Source organism: Glycine max, chromosome 10 (assembly GCF_000004515.6).
Source record: "Glycine max cultivar Williams 82 chromosome 10, Glycine_max_v4.0, whole genome shotgun sequence".
NCBI lineage: Eukaryota > Viridiplantae > Streptophyta > Magnoliopsida > Fabales > Fabaceae > Glycine > Glycine max.
In genome coordinates, this window is record NC_038246.2 from 51,097,932 (window position 1) to 51,116,944 (window position 19,013).

The 19,013-nt window shown below is 35.8% G+C and overlaps 2 protein-coding genes across 16 annotated transcripts; one reads left to right on the forward strand and one right to left on the reverse strand.

Moving 5' to 3' along the window:
* Window positions 1-4,610: 4,610 nt before the first annotated feature.
* On the reverse strand, window positions 4,611-10,335 carry LOC100817471 (uncharacterized). Of its 4 annotated transcripts, XM_014763449.3 has the most exons (5): window positions 10,126-10,335; window positions 9,178-9,440; window positions 7,416-9,080; window positions 6,313-7,331; window positions 4,611-6,224 (listed from the first exon to the last, which is right to left on the reverse strand). In XM_014763449.3, the coding sequence occupies exons 2-5, from the start codon at window positions 9,199-9,201 to the stop codon at window positions 4,862-4,864; spliced, it is 4,071 nt and encodes a 1,356-aa protein (XP_014618935.1). In that variant the 5' UTR covers window positions 9,202-9,440; window positions 10,126-10,335; the 3' UTR covers window positions 4,611-4,861. The 4 variants fall into 4 exon arrangements, with proteins under 4 accessions (XP_014618935.1, XP_006589764.1, XP_006589765.1 ...); XM_006589701.4 differs by having other exon boundaries at window positions 6,313-9,080; XM_006589702.4 differs by having other exon boundaries at window positions 6,313-9,080; window positions 10,009-10,335.
* Window positions 10,336-10,505: 170 nt separating this feature from the next.
* On the forward strand, window positions 10,506-18,819 carry LOC100818002 (fructose-bisphosphate aldolase-lysine N-methyltransferase, chloroplastic). Of its 12 annotated transcripts, none has more exons than XM_041006027.1 (16): window positions 10,520-11,029; window positions 11,124-11,221; window positions 11,499-11,562; window positions 11,646-11,756; window positions 12,122-12,181; window positions 12,422-12,529; window positions 13,050-13,119; window positions 15,006-15,046; window positions 15,124-15,204; window positions 16,011-16,046; window positions 16,858-16,941; window positions 17,073-17,206; window positions 17,665-17,753; window positions 17,899-18,047; window positions 18,324-18,393; window positions 18,654-18,819. In XM_041006027.1, the coding sequence occupies exons 1-16, from the start codon at window positions 10,916-10,918 to the stop codon at window positions 18,665-18,667; spliced, it is 1,323 nt and encodes a 440-aa protein (XP_040861961.1). In that variant the 5' UTR covers window positions 10,520-10,915; the 3' UTR covers window positions 18,668-18,819. The 12 variants fall into 12 exon arrangements, 8 of the variants coding, with proteins under 8 accessions (XP_006589762.1, XP_040861964.1, XP_040861963.1 ...); XM_041006025.1 differs by lacking the exon at window positions 18,654-18,819 and adding an exon at window positions 18,479-18,642; XM_006589699.4 differs by lacking the exon at window positions 18,654-18,819 and having other exon boundaries at window positions 10,506-11,029; window positions 11,154-11,221; window positions 18,324-18,642.
* The last annotated feature ends 194 nt before the right edge of the window (window positions 18,820-19,013 follow it).

Genomic DNA, 19,013 nt, shown 5'->3' on the forward strand with positions numbered 1-19,013 from the left:
ATAAATAATATATGCATTCCCAAGATAAAGTTATGTACAATAGTAATTTTGTTGACTTTTACAATAATTACTTTAAAAGTCATATGATATCAACAATAATATTTTATTAGTTAATAATATAAAAAAATTTACACCAACAATAAGTATCTATTGAACTCAAAAAGATAATACACTTGACCCAATGACACATTATTGGTGAAATTTTGGATTAGGCATGATCTCTGTAATAGGTATGTGTAACCCATATTCCACAGCTTAGATGTAGTCACATAGTGTAGGGTGACCCAATTTACAATGCCCTAGCTGATGGGATCCAAGGAAGGTAGATGTATGCAACCCATACCCCCACAAGTAGATAGGTCACAATGCAGCAATCTTATCATTGTAATATAGACTCAATTAACTTTAGACCATGCAAATCATTTCAATGCTAAAGGAAGATAATGTTCAAGATTATAAGGAAAATAATAAATAACGCACGTCATTAAAAGATATTCCAAAACTTGTTACCTCAGGAACATAATGCATCAGCATATTTTCAATGCCTGATTTCAGTCACCGATGAACTTGGGCAGCCACTGCATGCCCCTTGCATTCTAAGTTTTACTATTCCAGTATCTCTGGAGAAAACCACAACATAAAAATACAAGTCAGTAAAAATACCAGTAAGATAATTGACCCAGGTATTAACAATTAGTTACAACAGAGTCAGTAACAGCTCTGTTGGCAATTCAGTTGGACTGACAGTAGGTTAGTTAGTTAGAACAGTTGACAGTGCATATAAAGAATATGAAGAAAATAATAGACTGGATGTTATAGATTCGGAGTAGGGATTGGGAGGGAAAGCCAGGACAACAACTCCAGAATTTCTCTGGAGTTTGAGATATATGTTTCTGTACTACCACTTTTCTTAAGACTCTGCAATGAAGTTAATATTTTCCCATCTGTTTACCTACTTTTCTTTTCCGGTTCTATAAAAGTCAATCTATAATATATCCATGCTCTTCCTCAAGATTTTCATGAAAGTGTTTCAAAACCAAAATAACAACAATTTGAAGGAAACTTACGGGTCAAAACCTCTATATTCAATGTCCCCACCATCATCCTGCACTGCCGGTCGAATTCGAGTCTCTAACAATTCCTTGATCATGGCAACTGTTTCAGAATCATCCTGTATGGAAACATATATATGTACCATTTAGTTTTGGCCTTCTAAAACTTCCTATGTACTCCATGAGTAAGACAGAGATAAACGCAGGGCACTTGGATCATTTTGCAAAGTCTTAAAAATACTGTCAGGATGTTAACTAAAATAACGGGATTAACTATGATTTTTGTTAGTGATAGGGTCAAAATAGTATATAAGTGAGGGACAATCATCATCTCAAGAGTTAACTTTTGGAGTTGAGTTAAGCCTAAATCCAAAATTTTAAGATGATATCAAAATTTGGAACACACGGATGCTTGAGATGTCTCAGTCCTTGGTGCGAGGGAGGTGTTAGAAATGTCAAATTCATCAGTGATATGGTAAAAATAGTGTATATAAGTGAAATGCAACCCTTACCTCAAGAATTAGCTTTTGGAATTGAGTTAAGGGCTAAAGCCAAAATTCTAAGACTTATTAGTAAGCGCTGCATAGCTCAAACAAAGCTCCAATTACAAATTAAACAGAACTTAGATGCTTAGATGGTTTGGTTAAAATTTTGAGTTTAGTAACCTATGTGGCGTAAAGCTTTATTAAAAAAGTGAATTCTGATAGATCTAACTATGTAAATTTTAATCCTTAGAAATTGAGAGGAAACTGTTATGTAGCGAGGGATGAACACCACACTGTTACTGACTTACTATACATTGGTCGTTGGAATTGAAATTGAAATGGAACACCCCTCATCCTTCACCATTCCAATCACTCCCTCTTCAGTCTAATAATCTTTTTTTTTATTAGTAGTTCAATTCTATTCAAAATCATTACTTTATTAAAGAACAAACAAAACCCATCAATCTTAAATTAATAATGTATTCTTAACTTATTTATATCATATTCTTAAAATAATTTACTTTTTCTTAACTTTTAAATATGTGTGTTTTCACTATGTCACTTCCATTCACTTAGAAGTAATTTTTTTTATTATTTATCTCATTTATAATATTAACACATCATAGCGTGTTATTCTCAATTTTATGGGTAGCTAAGAAGTACAAGTAACACTTACTTTCAAAAGATCTTAAAAACTTCTATATGTTGTTAAGAAATGAGTAAACGCTAACAACGTTACAGACTTTGATTAAGGCGTATCTTCGCGTCTCTGCTTCATTTTAAGGACTGAAGAAGACTCATGAACACAAACTGCAATTCTGCAGATGTCATAGTCGCTGTCGAATGATTGTCGTCGTGTTTCAAACGTACATGCAGTAGGTAAAGATTAATCTAAATATCAAAATAATTTTGATCACTATAATTAATTAAATTGTATTATTCTATTCTCTTGAAATTCGATAAGTTACATTAGAAATTAGCATGGAACTTACTTGCGCTGTTATTAATTATAACAAGTTCTGGACAAAGGTGTTTGCAGATGTCACCATAATCGTTATTAATTACAATTACTATCTTCAAACGCTACAACACAATAATTGATAGATTTTACTTACTAGCTAGCTTCATCCAATGGTATTTTTCTGCATTTAATATATATATCTTCTTATTTTAGTACTTTCATTAAATATATATATATGCTTTATTTGGCTTGATATCTGTCTGCATCATTGAGCAGACTGAATAATCCATATCGCTTGTAGGAATAGGAGTCCAAATTAAGAACCAATAACTTAATTGGAGTAAATTATGTAAAAAGATTATATCTATCTATTATTTTGCATGCATGCATACTTTGGTGGATAGTAGGTTGAATCCATGGCAGCGGTAGCTTGAGAATATAAGTACAAATTCTTAATTGCGGCATTGATTTCAGAACGCATGAATAGTACGTACAGCCTCACTATATTCTTATCTTAGCTAATCCACTCACTCCTTTCCGCTCACTAAACAATATTGCTTATATAGTTATAGCAAGTTAATTTGGGTTCTTTTTGTTTAAAAAAAAAAGTTAAGAACCCAAATTAACTTCATGCTCTAATTACTAGTCTTTGTTTTTATATAATTAAGTTAATGTTTTAATTATGATCAAAACATATATATGATTTAATAAAGGTAATTGAGATTATGTTAAATTAAGATAATAATATATTTTAACTAATAGAAGTATGAATAAACTCTCCTTCAAAGCCCGTTTTATTTTCACCATTGAAACATGTAACATCAGTATTGCACTTTACAAAACCTATCCCAGGTTTCGTACAGGTTGTTTCGCGAACTGAGTTAGGGACTTTGAGTTGGTATCTTTGACAAGAATTTTGGGCTAACTTCCAATCCTGAAGAACAGCAATAGCACGCATCTAAACTGCTTCAGTTATCTCTTCTATTGAATCCCATAGTTTGACATTTCTACGCCTCTACAGACTCCAGCATCACTAACAACTAAACATTATTAGAACTCCATGTTTCACATATTTTGAAGATCAAGTCCAGCTTTTTCCCACGCCATTTGACTTCCATGACATGTAAAAAAAAATAATGAAACAAGCTCGCCAAATAAAAACCTTTATTTTGTGTGGAATACTTAAATTCCATATAGAAAGCCAATCACCTACAACTTGAAACGGAGCACAGTTACCATATGTAGACATAAATATATAGCCGGTGTTCACTCTTCACACTATAACATCCATCCTTTGTGTGACTCCAACTCCTCTATCAAAGGGATTTGCACTATCTTGTCAGTAACTTGTTGCAGCACCAGGGTTGCTATGAAAGTGTTGGAAGCATCAAATCTTTGACATGAAGTTGTAATACTGCAAGCTGAGGAGTATCTCTAATAGTGTTATTATTCATTATCCTTAACCATTGATGTTGCCAAATGTTAATCTGAGATCCATCACCAATTCACCACCTCAAGCCATCTTTAATTAGCCCCCGGGAACTTCAAATGTTACGCCAAATAAAGCTTGGACTGTGACCAAGGTTGGAGTCCAAGAAATTCCCAGTTGAAAAATATTTAACTTTGAAAAACCACTTGTGATTGTTATGTTTATGTTGAAATCTAACTAGTTTATTTTATTCTAAAATACCTTGAAAATTGATAAGTAACATTAATGTAAATTAAAATTATCGGCAGAAACGAGCATGGAACTTGCGCTGTTATGAATAAGTCCTCCTGGACGGCTGGCTTTCCCCATTGACTATGCATTATAAGTCCTTATATCAAATTCACACGCCAGAACACAACAATTGACAGATTTTTTACTACTTCAGCCAATGTTATTTTTGTACATTTAATATGGCTTCTTATTTTAGTACTTCAATTAAATATGCTTTATTTGCCTTGACGTCTACGTATATAGTATTATTTTAGCAGGACTGAATAATCCGTTGCTGGTAGGAAAAGGAAAGTCCAAAGAACCAATAACTTCGTTCCAGTAAATTATTAAAAACGAAAATGCCATTTGCTTCCCTCGCATGCACATTGCCCTCCATCATTCGGTGCCAGAGGTCCCAACTAAACTTTTATTCGTTCAGCAACCTTCATTTCACAATTACTTCTTCCCCTACTTTAATGATGCGTGCTTTTACAATCATTGCTTCAATGGGCTTAAAAACTAAAGCTAGGTAGTAAGGAAAAGGAGCACTAATATTATTATAAATCTAATCTAATTCTGTAGGTGAAAAACCTGCAAACATAAATTCCATAATCCTCCAACATTCCGAAGGAGGCTTTATATATAGATAAGATTAGGGGGGAAATCAAAATCTTTTCCTCTTCACCCGTGATATATCATCTAAACTGTCATCACTCCAAACCTGTCCACCACCACCACCACCACCACCACCACCATGCCTGAAATTCTCTTCTTGCTCATCCATATTTCTTGTTCTTCTAGGTGGCACATTAGCTGGCCGGCCCTTGATTCTTCTTTCAAAGTCCCTTTCCCTTAAGTTGTTGCCTCCTCTTTCATGAAAATCTGAATCATCTGAACAGAATCGGTAATGTCTAGGTCCGTCTTCAGCATTAAGGTGAAAACTCTCACCAACATTGTTATTATTATAGGGAGGCCTGAAAGAACGCACTGGTCCTCGTCTCTCACCAAACCTTCTCCTATCCTCACCATTTCCTTCACCACTAAGCTCAAGTAACCTACCAGAATGCATGGGGCCCCCAAAGTATTCATCATCATTATCCACACGGTCCCGAGGATCTACAACATCAAACCTCCTATTTCTGATTAAAATTCGACCAGACCTCGGATGGCCATGGTCCCTTGCAGAATCCATGTCCCTCATATCATTAGAAGGTCTTGACATAAAAGAGGGGGAGCCATGCCTCCTCACCACTCTCTCCGCAGGGAAAACAGGACGATCAGGTGACCTCATTCTGTCAACCCTGTAAAATGGTGATCTTCTATGGGTTAATTCTGGATGTCCACCAAAACCATCAGGGGATCTTCTTCTAGGAGACCTTCTTCTTGGAGATGACCATGGACCGGGTGAGCGACTCCTAGATCTGATGGGTGACTTGGAACGAATTTGAGGAGGACCCCTTCTCTGCATTGAAGAAAAATTCCTACTCCCTCTTGTAAACCGGCCATCCATTCCCTCAAATGTTTGGGGCCGTGTGAACATAGCATCCATGTTATCCTCAGGCAAGCTTCTCATAAATTTTTCATTATGCCTCACTCCAACCAAGTCCGAGCCATCTCCAATACATCTATTTGGACTAATGTTTCTTGGATTTCTATGACCAATTTGGATGCCATCTCTTCCTCCTGATGAACGCCTCCTTGGTGCAATGTAAGACCCATCATTCAATGGCTTTCTGCCTAATCGACCATTACCAACATATGACCCATCAGGTGCAACGTTATTGTACTCCATATCAGTATCGGCAAAAGCAGATGCATATTTAGGCCTGGGTCCCCGAAACTGACTTGGTCCGTTATAAAACTCACCAGAAAATTCACGGTCAGATTCCCAATCATTTCGAACTGAATCTAATCGATTGTTAAGTCTTCCTCTACCTCGAACAAAATTCATTCTAGTTTTTCTAGGGGAGATATCTTGATGTCTTTCTCTAGAAAATTTGTGAGGGCCATCAATGTAAACTTCATCTCTGAAAATCAAAACAAGAAAAAGACTTGAGCAAAAGAAAACAGCTCAGTTGATAAAAGAGAAACAATCTAAAGGGCTAAAACTTATACCTTCCTCTGTGTAATTTATCCCCATCAAGTGTGTCAGACAATACATCTCTTCCAGCTCGAGACGACAGTGACCTGCCTGACATGGGCCTAGTTTTACCAGGGGATGAAGAACTTGTAGCTCGAGACAGATCTATAATTCTCCCTAGATTACCACCATTATTAACATCTTTGGCTGCATCATCAGCATTTGCAGACACTTCCATAGTTTCAAAATCTAAGTCAGTTTGTTTAACTATGTCAGTTGTTTTGACAACCTCATCAGCACACTGAACATCAACCCCATGGCTTCCATTAGTGGCTTGATTGGAAGGTGATTCTGTCACCAGAGCTTCACAGACATTTTTTCCTTCTAAAAGATCTAATGCTTTCATTTGCAAAACATTAACTGGTTTGTTCCCATGAGTAGCAATGTTACACTTCTCATCATCCAATGACTCTTGCACACACACATTTTTATCAACGACCTTACCAGACCTCTCATGCATTTCAATGTCCATATCAACAACTTCATTATTTATTTCACTTTGAATTGCAGTCATATTGTTCTTTTCCACCACCTGATATGAAGTGGGACAATCACCACTTACCATTCCTTTCTCCATCTGTTTATTTACAAAGTTACTATCAGGATGCTCTACTTCTCTTACCTCACATACGTCTTCTGCTGTGGAAGGATCCAGTGGTTCTCGAACCTCACCATCCTCATAATCATCATCTTCAACATAGCACTCGGTATCCACAGCAATAGTTACAGCATGATTCTCGTCTGACTCGGAATCAGAATCATAAGAATCATCCTCCAACATATCAGTAGATAGGGTTATCTTTTCTTCATCACTTGCACAGCCTTCACCATTGCCTCGTGAAGCAGGTGGAGGCTCATTCATGAGTTTTAATCTGCAAGCATCGCGATCAGCAGCATTTTCTTCCTCAGTACTAACAGAAGAAGTTTGCAGACCAGGATTGTTCAACACCAAACCATTATCAACCATAGGCATAGCAACTGTTTCTATGATAACCTGTTCAGCATTTAAACAAGCTCCATCACAAACTTTCTCAACATTGACTCCTTCTGTAGGACTAGAATTTTCAATCTGACTTACTGTGTTTTCACTGGTTGATAACTCTGCAGTACACATAGGTTTCACTGGAGCACAAGCTGGCTCGGCAGAAATTTGTGTTGTATCAGGCATAACTGGCATCGCCATGGAAGGAGAAGAATTATCCAATTCTTGTCGCGAATCTTTATTCAACTGATCCATTTTACTCACTGCAGCATTGGATCCTTCCTGATTACCCTTGTGATCTGGTTCCTGTTTAACGGAGGCAGCATCAACTTTCAATAGATTGCTAACATTTGACAACTTTGAAGAGTTGGCAGCGGAAGCCTGAACAAGTTCTTGTTTAACAGTAACACTATCTAAGGAACCCACAGTAGAGGCATTAACATCCTTCAAATCCCTTTTTGAGTTCTCATCAAATGGTTCTGGTTTTACCAACCTAAAACTAGAAGTATTCGCATCACCCACGGTTGAAGCCACACTTGACAAGCTCACATTCGGAATAGCACTACCAGAATTCAGCTTAACAGATAATCTAGAGGGCTCCTCGGTATATTTCTGAATAAATGGTGCAAGAGATAGATTACTTGAGTCAACAAATTTAAACTGCGGTCCACAGAGTCCAGATGGAAAAGTGAAAGTTTTTTTCTGACTCTCTTCACACATTGGCTTTACAGACACAACACTTGCTGGCGATGTCATCCCTGGAGAGCACACTAACTGCTTTTCATCAAGTGAACTATCAGAAATTTTCAGCCCATCAATACTTGTTTTAACCGAGCCAGCTTCGGTCCCAGATTCTTCCCACGCATCCATTGTAGTATTCAGATCCCAGTTTGCCCTGTTAGAATGAACACGAGTAGTGTCACTATCAGTTTTAGGATCAGTATTTAAACTGTGAGTACTGCAGTCTTCTTTGCTTAAAGACAATTCCAATGAAACAGGTTGTGCTTTCTCTATTTTTTGAGGATTGTTCTCCATACTTGCAACAGCCGGAAAGAGGTGCTCCTTTAAGCTTAAAGATAAACTAGTATTTCCTGAAACTAAAGGAGTCTCTTGTTTACAAATATCTTGGACATTTTGTTTGGTTACATCAGCTCCAATGCTAAGAGCAAGACCTTCCTTTGCAGCCAATAAGAGTTCAGGATTCCCCTTGATAGTTTGGGATTCCAATTTTTTATTGCTACCTTCACTGAGTATCACCTTCTCTTTGCTATCCATGACATTTAAAGTACATGATTGAGTTCCGACATTTGATTGCTCAAGTTTGGGTGTAAGGAAGCAGGAGTTGCTTTGCACCATGTTAGCATTGGTAACATCAATACTTGCTTTCTTATCTTCAAACGCAGAGATTCCATTAGCATCAGATAGACCAGAAGAACTGGGAGAAAGAGTTGAACCCGGTGATGTGCTTGAATGTTCCTTTCGCAAGGCATCACTTTCTTCTGAACGTGAAGCCTCTTCCAAAGAAGGCGGAAGACACGGGAACCTTCTTTTCTTGATTGGTGCACCTGCAGCATTTGGTAAAGCTGATCCTTGAGAAGTGATTGAATTTTCTTTACGCTGTAACTCGGTTTCTTCAGTGAGAGAACATGGTTCCCCAGACACAGGAGAAGAAGAAGGCTGAAACGTAGGGAACCTCCTTTTCTTGATAGGCACACCTGCAATTAAACCACTAAATTGCCCAGCATAGGACTTTACCCCGGTCTGTCAATAGAAGATCAAGTAATCAATATCCAAAAAAGAACAAATTGGCATGGTTCTCTAATCGTAGTTAGCTGTAAATCAGAAAGGAAATAAACACCTCTTCATGTCCTGAAACAGGCATGATTCCAAAGTAGTCAGTCTGCTAAAAAGCTCACAAGTCAAAACCCTTCTTTTTAAACTTCAGTTATTACGATTCAATAGCAAATCCTCAACAAAATATATTGAAGTAGGCTAAAAAAATCTGGCACTGAATTAACCATCGGTAGGCATTTATATCTTCTAAAACGCTTCTCCTTTCCAAGTAAAACAATCCTAGCCTTGCTCTCACTTCCAAGATACAGACAAACAAGTAGCGTGGACCTGCAAAACACAACACATTATAAACTCCCTTAAAACAGATTATTGGTTGACAATCAAAGTCAAAAACAAATTAAACAAACATGCCGCGAGCAAATTTTAATTAAGCCACAGTCAAACCAAAACCCCTAATAAAGTTTATATAAGATCCAAAACTAAGGGACCCCCGCATAATCGAAACAAACAAACTCCTAGATCATTCCTTAAGAATACTTTCAAAACAATCTCAAAACGCAGATAGTAAGCGAAAAAACACAACTCAAGTAAATTACCAAGAACAAATCCACCGTAAAACGATAAAAAAAGCCAAAATTCACCAAAACAAAAGATGGTAAAAGATCTACTCCGTAACATCGGTTTAGCTCATCAAATCAAGTGGAAATCCCACGCAGAAGCCCTTTCAACAGTAAAATCAACATGAGAAGGAAAAACCTTGAACAGAGAGGGGAAAACCGAGAGAACACGTAAAAACGAATAAAAGGGTTTCAGAAACGTGTGGCGAGGAATCAGATCTGGACCTAAAAACAAAAGCAAAGTGGAGGGCACGGCATCGGGGAAAAATATTAAATACCGAGAATCGCAGGGCGCGGAGAAATCAAAGCGCGGTAAATTAAATACTCTGAAAACGTTATAGATCTTGACGAAGGAAAAGAAGAAGAAGGTGATAAAGACGAAGAGAACGAGATACCTGACTGGTTGTGGAAAAAAGGAAAGGGGAAAGAAAGAAAACAAAAGGAAGAAGGGTTTGAGGTCAAGCAGTGCAACTTGGACGAAACAACAGCAGCGAAGGAGCGAGAAAGAGATAAAAGTATCTCTCTCTCTCGTTTTATCTAGAGAGAGAAAAAATAAAAACTAGGGTTTGCGTTTTTATGCTGATTTTATTGACTTTGTGACAACGGAAGCTTATCTTGGTTTCTATATATTCTATTCCACCGACGGGACGCATCGCCATGTGTCCTCTCCTTCCACGTGGCCCTTTTTCCTCCGTGTTTCTTATCCTCTGATCTCGACCGTTCGATGTAAAGTCGTGACTTTTTAGTCTGCTTCTTGCCCACCCCTTCGTGTCGCCTTCCTCACACCTAAAATGACAGCTTTTAGTTTCAAATTAATAAGATTAAACCATGGAAGCAGACTCGGGTTGAATGGCCTAGTGAAACTAAAAGACACGTATTAACTCAGTTTCCCAATTCTCAAATCCCGAGTTGAAGCGGTGAACCAACATTGGAGAAAGATACTCACGTGACTCAAGTTTTTAACTTATTTTTTTACCGTTAAATTTGAATTAAATGAATGGTTAAGATTGTGATTAACTCTTTAAAATTACTATCTCTATATAGAATAATACTTTTATAACTCATTTAAAGTTAAAGGATCCACCATTCCCTTATGGATATCTGGGATAACGGATTTGCAGCAGAGGCAGCCGACTAAGTTATGCAGTGAGTAAACGACGTCGTATCCACACCCGAGGTTCTGCAATGCCATTCCGAGTTCGCACTGCAACTGCAAGTCGCTGGTGGTCTCTGCACACCGTTTTCAACACTCATTGTCTTTGCCGCAACTTGTATTATTCGGCTTTGTCCAAACGTCAGGTTCAATCTCTCTCTCAATTAATTCATTTATTAAGTAAACCCTGTTCTTATTTTCTTAATCGTTTTCCCGGATCACCATATTTTGCTATGCTAGTTTTCTGGCAATTGCGACGATTTTTTGCAGTGGTTGGAGCGGAAAGCTGCCTGTAGTATTTCCTCCTCACTTTTTATTGGCAATTCTTCGTATGGAAGGTTTGTCTTCCTCTTGTTTGAAATAAAAATTTGACTGTGCTAGTGTGTATTGAAGCTCAATATTGTAGGAATACTACTATTGCTGCAAAATGCAAATGACTTTTTTTTCATTTGAATAAAAGACTTTGGTATGTATTGAAGAAATGTTGACAATTTATTTGGGGTCAGTTGTTTCAGGAATGATTCTTTACTACTCAAAATTGAATGTTGAAGCATCTTTTTCGTTATATTATTATTCTAATTATATATTGACTCTCCTGCCATCCCCTCTTGATAGGTCTCTGTTTGCCTCTAAGATAATACAAACTGGAGATTGCATTTTAAAGGTTCCTTACAGAGTGGTATGCTTCTCATTTTAAAACCTACTCCAACTCTATGTTACGGCACTGCTTGCTCTTCATGGTATTCATAATTGGTTTTGCAGCAAATAACTGCAGATAATCTCCTTCCTGAAATCAGATCTTTGATTGGTGAGGAAGTTGGAAATATTGCAAAACTTGCTACTGTTATTCTGATCGAGAAGAAACTGGGTCAGGTAGCCTTATTTTATATTCCTATCATGATTTTCATCGGAACTTTAGGAGCTTTTTGAGCTCTTGCAAACTTTATAAGACAAAATGTAATTTTGCATAGCTATATTTAGCTTAGAGTTTTTTTTAATTAAATAAGAAACTCATCAAGACAAATGGAACAAAAACTGCAATGAGAGGGCTGGATAAGGAATTCTCCTTAACTAAAAGCTACGCAATAAAGAGAAAACCTATAGAACACAGCCGCCCAATCCCTCGATATATTTTCTATTGAGACTTGTGACACATATTTAACTCAGAGCTTTTCAATTGGTAGAATCTTGAAAATGCTCAGGAGTATCCATCTATAACATCTTTGTCTGAATGATAGGGCTCTGAGTGGTATCCTTATATCAGCTGTCTTCCACAACAAGGAGAGCTGCATAATACGGCAAGTTTTTGTTCTTTTTCTTACTTTGAGTGGTGTTTGTTCCTGGTAAAAATGCTCTTTTGATGTCCAGCTTGCTCGTGTACATTATGCAATTTTGAAATTTGAAATAATTAATCTATGACTAATCTTTTGCCTTTTCATAACAAATTTCTGTTTGAAGTATTGTATACATTTCTTGAAGTTGGATAATAATAATCATAAAGGCCTTCACTGTAGGTTAATTTTTTAACCTTTTCTTAGGTATTTTGGACTGAAAGTGAGTTGGAGATGATTCGTCCAAGTTCAGTTTATCAGGAAACTATTGACCAAAAATCTCAAATTGAAAAGGACTTTTTGGCAATCAAGCATGTAAGTACCGTGCATTATTATGTACTTTTGAATGTATAAGTTCTTTTTCAATTAATTTATGTTTGGATTTTTACTCTATTGCATTATATGCAACACAATCTTCATTTGTAGTGATTAATTTGTCCAGTTAGTATGTAATTGCATCTCTAGTTTTAATTATGCAGTTGACTGTCTTCTGTGTTTTATTATCTAGCTTGGAATAAAGTAAGTCATCTTTTGCTTTAGGGGAAATATAATAGGATGAGAAACCTTGGTACAAAATAGTTGGGAATTAGAATACTGAAAACAACAAAGAAAATGTTAGCTTCTCATGGTGATTGAGAGAAGTCGTGGCGAAGTAATCACTTTTATAAATAGAAAATCTGAAGATTTTATCTATCAGAATGAAGATTTTTGTAAGTGTTTATTTTACAATGCAATAGGTAACTGGGTCAGAGTATTAGTCTCATATGAGTAACTACATAAACTAAGTTGGCTGTTTTAGAGACTGGTTATAATCAGATTTGTATTTCTTATTCAGATTTTTGAATGTTCCCATCAAAGTTTTGGAGATTCTACCTACAAGGACTTCATGCATGCATGCACACTAGGTAAAGCAAATACTTGAAAATTTATACTTCCTTTGTATGCTCACTTTGTTGGGTACAATGATTTAAATTGATCTTTATGTGCGAAAAGATGAAGGAACTGCATGTAAGTCAGTTTGACATTGTTGAATTTTGAGGATTGTTAATTTTACTTTGTTGTTGATATGTCTATAATAAGTTTTACATTGATGAATTTTGATAATCATATGCATGCATAAAATTATTTTTGAAGGTAGCTGTGGATGATCGTTTTTTGTTTGATTGTATTTGTTGTAACTTGTTTTATAAAAGACTCTAAACTATTGGTGTCTTTGGAGCCAACATTGTATCCAACTGTATCCTCATAATTTTGTATGTTTTTGTTAATATCAACATTTGTTTAACATCAGAAACAACTTTGGAATTTGTTATCGTTTTGACTTCTTTATGATTAATCATTTGCTTATTGTTTATTTATATCTTCTTGCTCCTTTTGGATCTCTGTCCTTGTGCGTGTTGACTTTTGACTCTGTCACATTCCTGATTTATCTGATTGTTCAATCAGTAAATGAGTAACTGACCCAATACTTTCCTTGTTTCTGGCTTAATTTATCTTTCATCAAACATTTGATTTATTGATTATGTATTGTGCTCAGAATAATTTAGAGAATTATTGTTCTATAATCTACTAGAGTTTTTTATTATCTATTTATAGGGTCGCTGAGCTGTTCATAAAGGTTAATATAACTAGTGCATTTCTGTCAATCGATGCTGCAGTCTGTCTTTTCTATTCTTTGGACACTCTGTTAATTGGATGTCTTACTTCTCACTTATTTCCCCCAACCTTGAAGTTTAACCCTCTGTTTGTTTGAATGGAGAGAAAATGAGGGGGGGGAGATAAAGGGAGGAGACAGTGGCGGACCAAGGACTAGGACCTGGAGTTAGTGGGGCAATTTTTTTAAAAATAATATTTATGATCATACATATATAAAAAATATAAAATAAAATAAAATATCCAACGAAATAAAGTGTAAAAGAACAAAATATAAAGAAAAAACTAGTCAATAAAAGACAAAAATCGAAGACAACTAAAAAATTAAATGCAGCGGGGTAAAATTATTAATACAAGGGAGCAAAAAAATAATAACCCCAAGTATATCTTTATGTTTTTGTCAAAGTCAGGGTGCACCCCCTCAATATATGCTGGGTCCGTCACTGGGAGGAGAGAAAATTTTGAACTTTTGTTTTTTAAAGTCAATTTTTTCCTATTTCTCCTTAACCACACACAGTGTAATTTCTGCTTGGTATTGATTGATGATATGATGAATGCTAATAATTTCTTTTCAGTTCAAATAACAAACAAGGCTAAATATCTTGATATGTTATGCACTTAAGTTGTTCTGAATCTTATAGTCATCTACTTTTGTACTGTATAGTTGCTGGTGGTACATGTGTTGGCTGTTGGGAGTTTTTGTTGAGCATTGGACTTTTTACAATGTAAACATAGGATTGGAGGGGTTTCCTAAGTATGCTTTCTTGGTGAATAAGTGTTGTTTGGCAAAAGCTAGGATTTTCAATGGGGCTAATGTTTATTATTTAGTCTATATGGATTCTGTTTGGGGCTTTGCTTTTGTGATTCCTTAGAGAATTCCTATCATAGATGCACACAGGGGATTTTGAGTCTTTGTAGATTGTAGTTGATGGTCTTTTCATCTTTTATGATCTGCCTGACTTTATATGGAGGATATCTGACCTTCTAAATCATGCTATTCCCTTATGTTTTGCTCTGGTGTATCTTTACTCAGACTGAATTCTGAAAGATGTTGATAAACCTCATTTATTGTTTTGTTTCATTGAATATGAAAACTCCTTCTTAGTTCTATTTGATCACTTCAATGTTGAATTACCAGTTGGTTCTCGAGCATGGGGAAGCACAAATGGTTTAGCTCTGGTATTGCAACTATATGGAGAATTCTCTTATATTTTACGCTTTGTGTTCATGATTAGTATACTAAAATATTTTTATAGATTCCATTTGCAGATTTCTTAAACCACGATGGAGTTTCAGAAGCAATTGTAATGAGTGATGATGACAAACAATGCTCAGAAGTTCAATCTCTCTCTCTCTCTCTCTCTCTCTCACACACACACACACACCCTCACACACACACAAGCACACATTTCTACCAAAGGGGTCTAGCTCAGTTGGTTAAGCAGGGTGCGTGAGTGTTGTAAACCCCTTGGTATCTTCGATTTCTATGGATAAAAAAAACAAGCACACATTTCTGCCTTGTATCTAATCTATCAATGGTTATTGGAGCCTAATTAAAATGGTTATAAAACATTTCTTCCTCTAATACATGAAAGTCATTTTCATTTTTATGGTCCTAGGCATTAATTATTTTATGCTATCATATTTTATCTCTCATATGTTGTGCTCAATTATTCTGGCTTATATACACAAACAATATGATGAGAATATTCAGGGGAATGGGGTCATATTTTTAGGAGTGAGGTCATACCTTGTAGGATTGGATTGTTAAGAGAGGGGTTTAGGGGATTGTTTAGAGGAAGCGTGGATATCATGAATTCGTCTTTTGAAGTTGTAAGGGCGGAATTGAGGATAACAGTTAACTCAGTTTTCCTTTCCATTTTCTCTGTATTTCCACTTAGTCCCATCATTGTATGATATGGGGTTGATATTTTGATGTGTATACAATACAAATCATTAAAGTAACAAACAAAAAAATACAAAGCATGAAATAATAATTAGGTCAAATACTAATATAATTCTACTAGTGCAAGGCTACAATAAGAATCTTTAGCTTAATCAAACAAGGAAATTACACCTAACACATACGCCGGCACACACAAACATATGCACTTAAAGTTTAATTTTTCTCAATCATGTGCAGATTATTGCTGATCGTGACTATGCCCCGGGTGAACAGGTCATTTACTGTTTTTTTTTTGCTTAAATACATTTTTGGTCCCTGCAATTTAATGATTATTTCATTTTTGTCCCTATAATTTTTTTTCTTTTCGTTTTAGTCCTTGCCAAAATGTGTTTGTTTTATTTTTCGTCCTTAAAGTGTTTTAGATAACGTTTTGCAGTAAAAAAAGTGTTTTGAACCGTGAAAAAGTGCTATTTAAAACACTTTATGAACGAAAAACAAAACAAACATTTTGCAAGGACTAAAATGAAAAAAATGTAGGGACGAAAATGAAAAAAAACGCTAAATTCCAGTGACCAAAAATGTATTTAAACCTTTTTTTTTGTTGAAAACTTAGAGCTTAGGAATGAATATACTTTTCATTTAGAACTGGAAACTTAAAATAAGTAGGTAAGGGGCTGTTTGATTTACGAAAATGCTTTCTGTTTTTACTTAATGAAAAAAACAAACATTTTCTTAAAGTAAACAAGCTCTAAATTTCACTACATGGCTGGCCTTTGGTCTTTATGGGCCCTCCAGGCTTTGAAGTGAGTTTCAAAAGATGATCTCATAATACTTGAGTAGGTAAAAAAAGTAAAGTTGGTTCTTGAGACATTTTAAACATGAGATTCCTGGATTTGAAGAGTTTCAGTATCATCTATTTTCTTCATAGTGGCCTATAAAAGCATAGTTGCAATGATAGTAATATAACAAGTTTTTTTTATCCAGTTGTGCCTCCTGTTATTATATTGAATAACTATCAGATATTTCAATTACTTATCATAGTAAGTTTTTCACGTGGGTTTAGAGGTTTTCCTTTTGGTTTTAGGTACTAATAAGATATGGAAAGTTTTCAAATGCTACATTAATGCTGGACTTTGGTTTTACAATTCCATACAACATTTACGATCAGGTATACCCTTGCAATTGAATTTCAAGTCATACAATGTGGGCTGATATGATTTTTTGTTTCTATGGCTTGTTGCTTTATTGTTGTTATGATTGCAATAACTATCCTTCATTGATAATGGTAACTATTCCCAGGTTCAGATCCAGTTTGATATTCCTAAGCATGATCCTCTGCGGGACATGAAGTTGGAACTCTTGCATCAGTACTTTATACCTCCACCTGAAGATATGAAGGGCTTGTCACATCCCGTGAATTCCTTCAGCATCAAGTTTGTACTGATTCCTAATTTGCTATTTGTCTTGCAGAATCATTTAGATAATATAGTCCAATTTTTCTATATTGATTCTTTGTATTGAGGTCTTTTGACCAACATAATAGAATGATTTTGCTTTGTGGGTCCAAATTACCCTTATTGCTCATGAACGCAGTGCTTTGTGGGGCACATACAATATCCCACCATTTATCTTCAATGGTCAATTTGCAATATTACTTTTGAATTTTTATCTGTTTTCCATGCTTTCCTTCACGAGTCAGGTTACTGTTCACTTGTACATTCTGCTGAGTTTTATGCATCTCGCTGCATGGAAAGTGCATGTTAAATAATCGTAACCCTTTTCCATATTTTTTTTATTTGATAATATAGGACTTCCTGATATGGTGTTACTCTCAAATCTTGCTTATATACTGTCAGTATTTGGCTATCTGACGGAGGCTGTGATCACATAGGGAGGTGAAGTCTGATAGTGGAAAAGGGAAGGGTCTTCCACAATCACTTCGTGCGCTTGCTCGTGTTCTTTCTTGTACAACATCTCAGGGTGCGCATAAAATCTTGTTTATTTAGTTTTATTAATGCAATAGTGGCTACAATTTTTCCTGCCCAAAAAAATGGTACACTTGTTAAATAAGTTATACCTAACAAACAATATCCACTTTGGAATTTTTATTGATAAAAAAAATCAGAAATTGACAATTTGATTGCGGAAGCTGCTCAAACTGATGGTAGGCTGGCTAGGCGCCCTTTACAGGATATCAGCAAAGAGATACAAGCACACATGATGTTGTTGTCACTATTCATCCAATTAATTGAGGAGCGCAGTGTGGCTATTATGGTAAAGATTTGAGGCCTTCATCTAATATATAGTTGTAAGATTGGTTTTAAGTCTTTTAACATCCAAACAAGGTGGCTACTGAATCAGTAGTGAGTTGAGAGAAAAGTGTATTTGGGCGGGCCATTTTATCACATTGATAATTTCGGATTGCTAATCTAATCAAAATATAAGGAGTATTAAAATGTTTGCTTCATTTCTTATGTTATTTTAATTTCTTCAAAGACCATATTGTTCTTACTATTGATATAAAATATGCTTTTCCACACTTGCGTGCAGTCACTGGATTCTCTCTCCTTGTGTGGAAGATTTTCTGTTAGAAAACTAATGGCTCAAGATCTCCTACAAGGTGAGCTTCGCATTCTCAAATCTGCTTCTGCCTGGCTAGAGAACTACTGTTTTTCCATGACTTGATGGTCAGTAACTGGCTGCAGCCACAGGATTATCAAAGAGGTTAAGCTTCCAACAGATGTAGGTTGGGATTAACATGAACTATCAAAATATTGACAATAATGCATGCAAAATTTTAGATAAATCAAACATTTGTAACTATGTTATCTTATAGTTGACATTTACTAAATAGCATAGTTTCTGTCAACGTCTCCTTAGGCCTTGACCAATGACTCCGCTGGCTATCGCTGCTGCGCACTGTCTTTCCAAGAACAAGTTTCTGGTCTTTGCCTATCCTATCTGATTTAATTACGTGGACAATGTTGGAAACATTGATGTGAGTGAATATGAAAATGGAAAATGGAAGAAGTTTTTAATTTCCTAAGAATCCTTCGTTTCTCACGTTTAGTATTTGTTCCGGTAAAGGTTTAGGGGGTGCCTGTACCCAGAGCATAAAAGTGTAAAAGTGTGTTCTGCCCTTCCTCTTGGCTCATGGTAGATTATAAACTTTTCTAACTGGGTAGGATTTAATCATATCTTATCTCTTATATTATAAGATCAAGAAGAAAAAAAAGTGAT